Consider the following 13,527-nt stretch of genomic DNA (forward strand, 5'->3'; position numbering starts at 1 on the left):
AGAGGGCACCGCGGACCCTGCGGAGTGTCCTGCTCCACTGGCCACGCTGGGGCTGAGGCAGGGGAGGGGACGCAGGCGATGGTCCCCGCGCTGCGTTACCTGGGCACGGCCTGCGGCTGGGCCCGCGGAGGTTCCCCCAGGGGCATCCCCGCGGCGTGCGGGCCCGCGCTGGGCAGGCCGCGGCCGCTGTGCCAGGATGCCCGCGGCGCCAGCACTAGGTGAGTAGCCGCCGGCCCGCCCCCGCCGCCTACGCTGCATCTTCGAGGTGCTTCTTGCTGGACCTGTGCCCAGGGGAGGTGCTTCTTACTCCCGTGCCCCCGGCGTGAGAGAAGGTCGAGATCCTGCGGAGCACGGGCTCCACGCTCGGGTCTCAGGAGCCACCTGCAGGATTTATTCGTCGTGTTTGTGGGCGGGAGGAGAAGAATGAGAGCGCTGAGTAGAGGGCTACTACAGCCTGTCTTTGCACACAACCCCTCCACGTCCTATTTCACTCCGGGCGGGTTTGCTTGAGCTCCTTGAAGGTTCGGTTGTGAATGGGTGCCTAGGCTCGCCCGCAGGTGATCGTTTTGAGCGTTCAAGGACCTTGCCCACTGCAAGCAATCAAATAAGGCTGTTTATTAGCTGGCATCTCGGGTGCTACTTGGAAGATCTGGATCCAGTCTTCAATCAGTTCCAGGCAGACACTGCGCAGAGTTACCTCACTGAGAAGCAGCTCAGAGGCTAGTCGAAGCCTGCAGAATCCAGTGTCCTGTGATTTAAAGTTTGGAGGTCACATTGGAAACCACTGTTTTTCTCTGCTTTCTTTAGAGATGATGGTTTATGCGAAGCTGGGAAGCTTGGCTGTTTCGAGAATTAAGAAGTTGAGTGTGACTGGAGCTTAGCGTCAGAGATGGTGTGGAAGGACACCAGGAGAGGGGCTACCTCACAACAGGGGTTTTATTTTATTTTAATTGCACAGCAAATTTTATTCTAAGAGCGTTGGGAAGCTTTTAAAGGGTTGTTAAGAAGAGGGAGTGATTGGATGCTGATCTTTCAAAAATTTACTCTGGTTGCTGTATGTTACTGTATTGGAGGGGGATTAGAATGGGACAAGATTTGGGGAAGCTTTTCTTAAGGGAAGAAACGTAGGCTTAGGGAAGGTTTTGTTTATACTTTTATAGAAGTTTTCAACAAAGCAGCACTCTCATTTACCCCAATGATAACATCTTACATAACTATAGTACCATATCAATACCAGGAAATTGACATCGGTTCAATCCATAAACCTTGTTCAGATTTCATCAGTTTTACATGCACTCATTTGTGTGTGTGTGTATGTTTCTATGCAATTATGTGTTATTTTGTGTAACTACCACCACAATTCAGAAACAAATATTCCGTCAATACAAAAATATCACTTGTGTTATATTCACATCCCATCTCTACACCTTTCTAACCACTTCCTAACCTGTGGCAACCACTAATCTATTCCCCAGCTCTATAATTTTTCACTTTGAGAATGTTCTGTAAGTAGAATTACACAGTATGTAATCTTTTGAGATTGGCTTTTTTTCACCTTGAGATCCATCTAAGTGTTACCTATATGAATAGTGATTCCCTTTAATTGTTGAGTAGCATTACATGGTATGGATGTATCACTTTTTTTTTAACCATTCACCAGTTGAAGGATATCTGGGTTGTTTCCAGTTTTTGGCTACGAATAAAGCTGCTATAAATATTTATGTACAGTCTTTGTATGAGCATAATTTTTCCTTTCTCTGGGGTAAATGCAGGCACGAAGACCTACAGTATAGTTTTTTAAGAAACTGCCATATTCTTTTTTCAGAGTGACTGTTATTTTACATTCCTACCAGTAATATGTGAGTGATTCAGTTCTTCCTCATCTTCGCCAGCATTTGGTATAATCACTTTTTTTTTTAATTTTAGCCATTTTGATAAGAGTGTAGTGATCTGTCATTGTAGTTAATTTGCATTTCCCTAATGAGTAATGGAATTGAATATCTTTTCATGTGCTTATTTGCCACCTGTATACCTGTCCTCTTTGATGATATGTTTGTTCATATCTTTTGCCCATTTTCTAAATGGCTTGTTTATTTGAAAAGTTTTTTTTTTATTGTTTTATTGCTTAACGTATTACAAAGAGTATTACATATGTCTCCTTTTTTTTTTCCCGCCCTTGACAATCCCCTGGCCTCCCCTACCCCCCAGTGTCTTTGGAAAGTTCTTAATAGATATTCTAGATAGAGTACTTTGTCAGATAAATGGTTTGCAAGTATTTCCCCCCAATTTGTTGGTTTTATTCTTATCCTCTTAACAGGATCTTTTGCAGAGCAAAAGTTTTTAATTTTGATGAAGTACAGCTAATCAATTTTTTCTTTCATGGATCATGTTTTTGGTGTAAACTTTCACCTAGCCCTACATCACAAAGATTTTTTTTCCTGTGTTTTCTTCCAAAAGTTTTATAGTGAATATTTGATTATATAAAACATTTTTGTTAAATTTTTTTAGTTAGAATAATGGTATGTGTGTGTTTTGAAGAGGCCTTTTAGAAATAATATATTAAAATAATTACAGATGATGTTTAAGATTTGCATCAAAATAATATAATACAGGAGGGGATTAAATGGGGGGAGGGGAAGAAGCAAGGGTGTCCATATTTCTCTAAAACCTAAGGTCAGTGCTAAAAGGAATCTTTTACACGCCTCATTGCATTAGACTTTACAAGGCCTTTCTAATTTTTAAAATGGTTGTATAATCAGGGTTTGTCGTGGCTAAAATTGTGGTTCTGAACCTACTGGCTGTTATTTTTTTAACAGAAAAAAAAGATAAATTGTTGCATACCAAGGTGTTGAAGGCTTAATGTGTTAGCTAATCCTCAAGAATACTGCACTTGAATTTTAAAAGAATAGATGGTAGAGAAGAGTGTGATGCTTAACACATGTAGCTGGCCCAGGCAGAGTACTGTGGGGATTTAGAGCAGCTTGATCAACTAGCCACCCTGCCTGCTGGGTGGAGCTGATTATACTACTGACCAGCAATGCAGGTTACTTTGAAGGATGTCTTCATGAGCATGAAGCCAAATAGCACAAAACCCAATAAATATTTGCTTTTAATGATTACAAATTAATAGTTTAATTAATTGTCCATGGATGATAAAAATGTTGCATGTGATGATATAAACGTGCATTATTTTAAAAGTGATTTTCTCTTGAAGCTCATTTGATGTAGTCATTATCGGTGGCGGAATTGTGGGGCTTGCCTCTGCCAGAGCACTCATCCTACGACATCCAACACTTTCCATTGGTGTTCTGGAAAAGGAGAAAGAATTAGGTATGTATGGTTGATGTATGTTATCAGTGCTGCTCTTCAGGCTTATCCTGAACCCCTGCTTATTTTGTCAAATCTGCATCTGTTATGCTGAGTGTCGATGTTAGTAGGCTAGTTTGAGTTCTCCATAAAGCAGAGTCTGGGACTAGGACTTTGGTATAGGTCTGTGGTCGGCAAACTGCGGCTCGCGAGCCACATGCGGCTCTTTGGCCCCTTGAGTGTGGCTCTTCCCAAGACTTAGGAGTACCCTAATTAAGTTAATAACAGTGTACGTACCTATATAGTTTAAGTTTTAAAAATTTGGCTCTCAAAAGAAATTTCAATCATTGTACTGTTGATATTTGGCTCTGTTGACTAATGAGTTTGCCGACCACTGGTCTAGGTGATTTACTTGAGAGGTTATCTAGGAGACAGGAGTGAGGGGGTGGGGAAGGAAGGAAGGAAGGAGAGCCACATGAGGGTACCTTATTGAAGTTGTTGTGAGTTTGATTCTACTGGAACCTCTGAGGAGCTACATAAACATTTCCCAGCATCAGCTCCTGTCCTTATTGGTTGAGGGTTGCCTCTAGGAATGTTGAGTTCTCTTTCCCCACATTAGACAAGGCCCTGGGGCAGAATGCAGAGAACCATAATGGTCCCTTGAAGTGGTTTGCTGGAAGTGAGAGGTGAGTTTGTGCACCAAAGTTGTAACTAAAATCAAAGGTGGGTTGGAGGGATGTGATACGGTCAACAAAGATGGCGGCTAGAGGAATTTACCAGTGCTCTGGCTGCAAGAATTTTAAATAATGTGGTCTGATAGCTTCAAATATGTTTGTTCCCCCACTTCTTAGGTTTTGTATGAGTCATTTATTTTCTCTTATCCTGTTTCTCTTGTTTGGTAGCTATTCACCAGACTGGACATAACAGTGGTGTCATACATAGTGGAATTTATTATAAACCGGAATCTCTAAAAGCTAAATTATGTGTACAGGGTGCATCCCTCATCTATGAGTACTGTAACCAAAAGGGAATTTCTTACAAGCAGTGTGGCAAGGTATGGTATTTTACTAGGACCTCGACTTATTTATAACTAACATTTTCTTACCGATGTTTAATGTTGAATTTTTTTAAAACCCTGGATTTTCTTTCTTTATATCAAGTAATTTGCAAAATCTAATATTAGAGAATAACTTTTAAAAAGATGGTGTAACTAACTCCATGTAATTAAAAAGATTTTTTGGTACGTTTTTAATGATTTTATAGAGAAAGGAAGGAAGAGGGAGAGAGAAACATTGATGTGAGAGAGAAACGTTAATCGGTTGCCTTCCATATGAACCCTGACTGGGGATAGAACCTGAAACTTGGGTACAGGATGAGGCTCCAACCAACTGAGCCACACCAGCCAGGGCACTCCATGTAATTTTTAAAGTAACAGCTATATTGACATAATTTACATACCATACAATTCACCCTTTAAAAGTATACAATTCAAGTTTTTAGTGTAGTCACAGAAGGTGTAGCTATCACCATTATCTAATTTTAGACCATATTCATTATCCCAAAAAGAAACCATATATCCATTGATAGTCATTCCCCACTCCCCCTACTTCCTAGTTCTTCCCAGACCCTGGCAACCACTAATGTATTTTCTGGATTTGACTATTCTGGACATTTCATGTAAATGAATTCATACAATATGTTGTCTTTTGTGACTGGCTTCTTTCACTTAGCATAATATTTTTCAGGTTCATTCATTTGTAGCATGAATCAATACTTCATTCTTTTTATGTATTTCCTTATGTAGGCATACCAAAGTTTGTTTATCCATTTTACAGCTGATGGGCATTTGGGCTGTTTCCACCTTTTGGCTGTTATAAATAACACTGCTTTGGAATTCATACAGGTTTTTGTATGGACCTGTTTTCATTTCCCTCGGACATGTATCTAGGAGTGGAATTGCTGGGTTGTAGGTAACTCCATGTTTAACGTTTGAGGAGCTGCCAAACTGTTTTCCAAAGTGCTGCACTGTTTTATATTCCCATCAACAATTAATGAGGATTCTAATATCTCCACATCCTCACCAGTATCTATTATTATCTGTCTTTTTTATTTTAGCCATCCTCGATGTGAAGAGGTATATGTCATTGTGGTTTTGATTTGCATTTCCCTAATTATTAATGATATTGAGCATCTTTTCATATGCTTATTGGCTATTCATTTATCTTTGAAAAAATGTCTATTCAAATCTTTTGCCCAGCCATGGCTGGTTTGGCTCAGTGGATAGAGCATCGGCCTTCGGACTAAAGGGTCTGTGGTTCGATTCCGGTCAAGGGCATATGCCCAGGTTGCGGGCTCAATCCCCAGTGGGGGATGTGCAGGAGGCAGCTGATCAGTGATTCTCTTTCATCATTGATGTTTCTATCTCTATCTCGCTCCCTTCCTCTCTGAAATCAATTAAAAAAAAAATATTTAAAAAAAACTTTTGCTCACTTTTCAAATTGGGTTATGTGTTTTCTCATTGTTGAGTTGTACATGTCCTTTATATATTCTGGATACAGTCCCTTATTAGCCACAAGATATTTACTAAAATAATGGTAAAACATTAAAATATTTTTATTTTTAATATAAAATAATAGTAATGACAATAGTAATAGTAATTTAAAAAATAATACTAAAGTTTTTCTCCCATTCTGTAGATTTTTACTTTTTTGATAGTATCCATTGAAGCACAGAAGTTTTTAATTTTTATGAAGTCCAATTTATCTCTTTTTCTTTTGTTGCTTGTGTTTTTAGTGTCATACTTAAGAAATCATTGCCTAATCTTAGATCATAAAAAATTACTCCTATTTTTTTTGTGTGTGTTTTTAAAAAATATGTTTTTATTGATTTTAGAGAGAGAAGAAGGGAGATGGACAGAGAGATAAAACATCTATGAGATAGAAACATCGATTGGCTGCCACCCGCATGCCCCTGCTGAGGATCGAGCCCGCAACCTGGGCATTGCCTTGACTGGGAATCGAACTGGTGACTTGGTTCCTGAGTTGACACTCAACCTCTGAGCCACATTGGCTGGACATTACTCCCATGTTTTCTTTGAAGAGTTTTGTTACAACCTTAGCTCTGACATTTAGGTCTATCATCACTTTCCTTTTCCCCCAGATGAATTGGTTTTATTCCAGGTGATATAGAATTTGGTGGAGAACAAAGACTGCAGAGTATACTTTGGCAGGATTTTAGGCTGGGTTTGCTTCCCAGCTGAGATAGAAATGGCTGAGAATGAAAGAGAAGAGGAACCACAGTATGATTTTTGTTTTACAAAAGTTTATTATTAAATGTACAACAGGCTTCAAGACAACATTTCATTCTAGCTATAAGTGATAACACATGTTATGGCAGAGAATCCAGATGTTTAAACAGAAATGGGATTAAGGATCACCATTGTCCCAGGTACAAGGAACAGCTTATTTTTTGCCAGAATTCTTAATTACAAATGTGCAATCTCCCCGTGTGTGGCATTTCTTTCCCACAGCCTTAACTTTTAGCTCCTTGAGTTCCTTTTGCCCCTCTTTCTGTTTCTGCTTGAATGCCTTACCACTTCACCCATTTTCTTCATCTGCTTCTTGGGCTGCTTTAGGGACTTCTTCACACCTTCACAGCCAGCCTACTGCCCTTTCCACACAGACCCTGCCACTAGAAGTAGTTTCCTGCCTCACTCTCTGCACCTGTACCTCCAGCATATGACCACTTAAAATATATAAAGGACCTGAGATAGATAGATAGATAGATAGATAGATTGATTGATTTTTTAGAGAGAGAGGAAGGGGGAAAGAGAAACATTAATGTGATAGCAGAACATCTGTTGGTTGCCCTCTGAACACACCTCCTGCTGGGGATCATGCCCACTACACAGGCATGTGCCCTGACCAGGAGTCATCATTCAGTTAGGTACACTGAATGATGCCTAACCAACTGAACCATACCAGCCAGGGCCACTTTTTAATTAATTTTGGTATATGGTGTGAGGAAGGGGTCCAGCTTTATTTTCTTGTATATGTCGATCCAGTTGTTTACCACCATTTGTTGAAAAGACTATTCTTTCTACATTGCTTTTTGTCTTTATCACAACTCAATTGTGCATAAATGTCAGAGGGTGTGTTTAGGATTCTCAATTTTATTGCATTGATATATGTCTATCCTTATATCCTATCACACTATTTTGATTACTGTAACTCTTTGTTTTGAAATCAAGGAGTGTGAGTCCTCCAGCTTTGTTCTTCTTTTTCAAGATTGTTTAGCTAACCGTTGTGGCTCAGTTGGTTGAGCATCCATCCTATGCACAAGGAGTTCACTGGTTCGTTTCCTGGTCAGGGCACTGCCCTGGGTTGCCGGCTTGATCCCCAATATGGGGCATGCCGGAGGCAGCTGATCGATGTTCTCTCTCATCAATGTTTCTATCTCTCTCTTCCTCTCCGAATTCAATTTTAAAAATAAAAAAGCAACACATTTTTAAAAAATATATTGTTTTGGCTATTCTGGGTGCCTTGCATTTTCATATGAATTTCAGAGTCAGTTTGTCAGTTGCTCTAAAAAGGCAGCTGGGATTTTGATAGAGATTATATTGAACCTATAGATCAATTTGGAGAGCATTGCCATCTTAACAATATTAAATCTTATGAACATGGGATGTCTTTTCATTACTTAGATCTTTAATTTCTTTCAACAGTGTTAGGTATTTTTCATTGTGCAGGTCTTGCATTTCTTTTGTTAAATTTATTCCTTGGTTTTAGTCTAATAGGTGTTTCTGTGTGTTTGTTCTTTTGGTATGTGGATTCCTTAAAAATTTTCTATATGTAGGATCATTCCATCTACAAATAAAATAGTTTAACTTCTTTTTCAATTTGGTTACTTTTTATATTTTTTCTTGCCTGATTTCCCTATGTAAAATCTCAAATGCAATGTTGAAAAGTGAAAGCAATGAAAGTGGACAACTTCGTGATTTTCCTGATCTTAAGGAGAAAGCATTCAACTTTTCACTATTAAGTATGATGCTAGTTGTGGTTTTTTTGTAGGAGCCCTTTATCAGATTGAGGAAGTTTCTTTCTATTTCTAATTTGTTGAGAGTTGTGTTCTTGTTGTTTTTTTAATCATAAAAGGGTGTTAGATTTTCTCAAATGCTTTTTCTGCTTCAATAGAAGCAATTATGTAGTTTTTGTCTTTTATTCTATCAATATATTACATTAATTGACTTTTGGATGTTAAATTGATCTTTTATTCCTTCAGTAAATTTTACTTGGTCATGGTAATATAATCCTTTTTGTATGTTGCTGCATCAGTTTACTAGTCAGGACTGTTACATCAATATTCACAAGAGATTTTTGTGTTTTTTGTGTTTTGTGTTTTTTGTTTGTTTGTTTTGTTTTTAATCTTTGTCTGGTTTGGGTATCTGGCTAATACTGGCCTCACTGAATTAGTTAGGAAGTGTTCCCTTCTCTTTTGTGTTTTGGAAGAGTTTATGAAGAATTGGTATTAATTCTTTAAAACATTTGGTAGCACTCATGAGTATAGTCCCTGGGCCTGATCTTTGTGGGAAGTTTTAAAGTTAATAATTCAATCTCTTTGCATGCTATAGGTCTATTCAGATTTTCTTCTTGAGTCAGTTTCAGAAGTTTGTGTCTTCCTATGAATTTGTCCATTTCATGTAGATTACCTAATTTGTTGGCATAAGTTATTCACAATATTCCCTTTAAGTCTTTTTCATGTAAGTTTTAAGAATAAAAGTTCAGCCCTAACCGGTTTGACTCAGTGGATAGAGCGTCGGCCTGTGGACTGAAGGGTCCCAGGTTCGATTCCAGTCAAGGGCATGTACCTTGGTTGCGGGTACATCCCCAGTAGAGGGTGTGCAGGAGGCAGCTGATCGATATTTCTCTCTCATCAATGTTTCTAACTCTATCCCTCTCCCTTCCTCTCTGTAAAAAATCAATAAAAAATATATTTTTTAAAAAGAATAAAAGTTCATTGTTATCATTGAAGATGCTATCAAGATTTTTAAAAATTGTATGGGGAAATGGTCTTGACATGGTATGAAGTGAAAAAATATGTAAAACTGTATTTATAGTCTTTTTGGTTGAGTTATAAGAGTTCTTTATATAATCTGGATACTAGTCCCATATCACCTATATGATTTGCAAATATTTTCTCCCATTCAGTGTGTTATCTTTTTATTTTCTTTAGTGTCCTTTGATTCCACTTTTGTTCTTAAGGTTAGTTATTTGTTGGTTTAAATAACCTTTACAGCCAAAACCGGTTTGGCTCAGTGGATAGAGCGTCGGCCTGTGGACTGAAAGGTCCCAGGTTCGATTCCGGTCAAGGGCATGTACCTGGGTTGCGGGCACATCCCCAGTAGGAGATGTGCAGGAGGCAGCTGATCGATGTCTCTCTCTCTCATTGATGTTTCTATCTCTCTATCTCTTTCCCTTCCTCTCTGTAAAAAACCAATAAAATATAAAAATAAATAAATAAATAAATAACCTTTACACCTTGATTAAGAGTATTATCTCTATTAAGTGTTGACTCCTTGCTATGAAATAGTAATTTGTAAATTCTCATTTACCTGGGAATATACATCTGTGCCTTCCTTTGCTGGGAGCTGTTAAGGAAGAAACTACTTTTATTTATATATTCTTTTTAAAAATATATATATATATTATTGATTTTTTTTTACAGAGGGGAAGGGAGAGAGAGTTAGAAACATCGATGAGAGAGAAACATCGATCAGCTGCCTCCTGCACACCCCCTACTGGGGATGTTCCCCCAACCAAGGTACAGGCTGTTGACGGGAATCGAACCTGGGCCTCCTCAGTCCGCAGGCCGACGCTCTATCCACTGAGCCAAAACAGTTAGGGCAAGAAAATACTTTAATTTTTTAAAAATATATTTTATTGATTTTTCACAAAGAGGAAGGGAGAGGGATAGAGAGTTAGAAACATTGATCAGCTGCCTCCTGCACACCTCCTACTGGGGATGTGCCCACAACCAAGGTACATGCCCTTGGCCGGAATCGGACCTATGACCTTTCAGTCCACAGGCTGAGGCTCTATCCACTGAGACACACTGGTTAGGGCAAGAAATTAATTTAAAAAGATACTTTGCCCAGATAAAAGTAGAAAAAGAGTCTTGAGTAAAGTAGATAAATTTGCCTATTTTTTTCTTTGCAACAGAATGCATTAGTAAATACTTTATAATGTACGTTATTCCATAAAATAAAATGGATAGTTTTCTGTTTATGATATCCCATTATACTGAATACCAAATGTTTTCTTGATGTACTGGTATTTTACATTCTCTTATAGAAAAAAAAAAGAAGGCCATTCTGTTTTGTTGTTGCTGATTTTTTTTTTAATGTAAAGATTAAGTAATCGAGTGCTTCTCTCCCTTCTGGGACTGAGGGAGTGAATGTGATATCAGTTGATTATGGCTAAGATGTATGTAGTGGCTGATAGCAGAAGTAGAAATTGAGATTACATCTCAACTTTGAGGAAAATTTTTCATGTATTTTTCTTTTTTTTAATATATTTTTATTGATTTCAGAGAGGGAAGAAGAGGGAGAGAGAGATAGAAACATCAATGATTAGAAAGAATCATTGATCATTTGCCTCCTGCATGCTCCCCACTGGGGATTGAGCCCGCAATTTGGGCATCTGCCCTGACCAGGAATCGAACTGTGACCTCCTGATTGAGAGGTTGACACTCAACCACTACATAAGCTGGGCTTATGCAGTTTTCTTAAGGGAACTTTTTTCAGTGGAGGAGGAAAACGAAGTCATGAAGGAAGGTTGAAGTAGATACATGAAGAAAAAGTAATTTTAAAAAATCGATCCAATTTGTCATATAACAATTTATGATTTTTCTAGTCACTTTATCTTTCATAGCTGATGGTTTGTTTAACTCTATTCATATTATCATTTGTTGAAGCTTATAGTAGCTGTCGAACAAGAAGAAATTCCCAGACTTCAGGCCCTTTATGAGAGAGGCCTGCAGAATGGTGTCCAGGGCCTAAGGCTGATCCAGCAGGAGGATATAAAAAAGAAGGAGCCATATTGTAGGGTAAGTGATTCACAACTCCACACGCTCACAGGGACATTTTCATTTAGGGCTTGGTCTTGTGAACATAGAGGCTGAAAGTGAATTTATAGGAGGAAGGAATTATATAGAAACAGATAATCCTGTCACAAAAGCAGTGGGGTGACAAACACAAGAGGGCATTGCCACAAACTCTGGACACTTGATTTCTTCTTTCCCTAAGTCATTATAAGAAATATCCAAACCCGTAGAGCAAGCGTGTCAAACTCGCAGCTGGCAGGTCTCATGCCTCATTTAAATAAGCGGGCCGTGAGTTTGACATGCTTGCTGTAGAAAATTTTCCTAAGAGTTTATTTGAGCCAAACTGATGACATATGCCAGGGAGCAAGATCTCAGATGGTCTGGAGAATAAGTTTTACAGCTTCTTTTATGCATTTGAAATTAAGAAGGGAAGTTTACAGGAAGGTGAGAGAAAGCAAGGCAGGGATTAGATTAAGATAGTTAGCAAGATTATGTGCTCTCTTGGGGGTGGTTACAGCTTATTTCTATGGTGTATTAACCTAAATGCACAGACACAATGGACTAAGCTTGCTTAAGGCAAATATAAACCTCTTAAAATATATATATATTATATATTTTTTAAAAATATATTTTATTTGTTTTTTACAGAGAGGAAGGGAGAGGGATAGAGAGTCAGAAACATCGATGAGAGAGAAACATCGATCAGCTGCCTCCTGCACACCCCCCACTGGAGATGTGCCCGCAACCAAGGCACATGCCCCTGATGGAATCGAACCCAGGACCCTTCAGTCCTCAGGCCAACGCTCAAAACACTGAGCCAAACTGGTCAGGGCTATATTGTTAATTGATTTGAGAAAGAGAGGAAGGGAGAGGGAGAGAGAGAGAAACATCGATCAGTTGCCTCCTGTACGCACCCTGACCTGGGATCGTACCCACAACCTGGGTATGTGCCCTGACCAAGAATTGAACCAGCGACCTTTTGGTGCATGGGACAATGCTCAGACCAACTGAGCCACACCAGCCAGGTCGCAAAGATAAACTTTTTACTAAAGAGGTTGTATGCCTGGGACATGACTACCCACCATGACCGGTCAAGTTGGATTTATGATCAGATCACCCTGTGAGGTTACTTTCCATAGAACCCCTCTTTTCACTCACAGTAATGAAAAAATACCAGGTCTGAAGGACATAAGCAAATGCAAGAGGAGGCTTGAGACCATATGACATCTTTGGAAAGCACGGTGAGGTGTGGTTGGATCACAGGGTGTATAGGAAAATATAAAAAGTGAGACTAGAAAGGCAAGATTAGGCCCACATAAAGGGCCTGATATTCATGCTGATAACTTTGTCGTTTATCTAGTAGGCACAGAAGCCACTGAAAATTTTTGAGGAGAGTGGCTTTGATATCCAGTCTGTATTTTAGAAAGATAAGAATGGCATGAGTGTGAAGAGTGGGTTGTAGAGTATCTTGCTTAAAACATGCTATAGGGAAAAAATCTTCCTTTCATTCATGAGAGAGACATGAAAAATAATACTCTGCATAACAACTTTCTTTGATAGCCTTTCAGACACTATCAGTTCAACCCCTAGTTCCACTGGCTGTTACAGTGAATGGCTGTTTCTCCTGTTCCTTCTCCCCTTTTTATTGACAATATGCAATAGCTGGACTCCAGCCTGCTGGTGTAGTTCAGTGGTTGAGGATGTCACTTTTTGGTTCCTGGTCAGAGCACATGCCCCGGATGCCGACTCTATCCCCAGTAGGTGGCGTACAGGAGGCAGCCAAGCAATGATTCTCGCTCATCATTGATGTTTCTATCTTTCTTTCCTTCTCCCTTCCTCTCTCTAAAATCAATAAAAGCACTAAAAAGAAAAATAGCTGGACTCCAGGTACCTATGTTAAAGAGTCTGGCTTCTAACTCATTGCCAGACCATGCTTATCAGAAGCTTTTAGTTTATTCTGAGAGTTTAGGTGAACCCCCACTGAAAGATGACTAGTGTAATTTATAAAAGAGGTGTGCCCTGCTTTTCTCTGAGGCCTCTGCAGAAGTGATCTACTTTATATGATGCCACATTGTAATTTTCAATGCCTATTTAGGGTTGCAATATACTAGTATAGTAGAA

The 13,527-nt window shown here is 39.0% G+C and overlaps 1 protein-coding gene across 1 annotated transcript in view; it reads left to right on the forward strand.

Moving 5' to 3' along the window:
* Nucleotides 1–66: 66 nt before the first annotated feature.
* The window catches only part of L2HGDH (L-2-hydroxyglutarate dehydrogenase), a 40,363-nt gene continuing 26,902 nt past the window's right edge, over nucleotides 67–13,527 (forward strand). The window contains exons 1-4 of the mRNA XM_070420006.1: nucleotides 67–218; nucleotides 3,215–3,330; nucleotides 4,209–4,360; nucleotides 11,278–11,409. Of these exons, the coding sequence (XP_070276107.1) occupies nucleotides 79–218; nucleotides 3,215–3,330; nucleotides 4,209–4,360; nucleotides 11,278–11,409 (540 nt within the window). The 5' untranslated portion in view covers nucleotides 67–78. The remainder of the gene's footprint in view (nucleotides 219–3,214; nucleotides 3,331–4,208; nucleotides 4,361–11,277; nucleotides 11,410–13,527) is intronic.

The sequence above is a fragment of the Myotis yumanensis genome, unplaced genomic scaffold (assembly GCF_028538775.1).
Source record: "Myotis yumanensis isolate MYYU_CA2020_CCGP unplaced genomic scaffold, mMyoYum1.0.hap1 SCAF_1, whole genome shotgun sequence".
Classification (NCBI taxonomy): Eukaryota; Metazoa; Chordata; class Mammalia; order Chiroptera; family Vespertilionidae; genus Myotis; species Myotis yumanensis.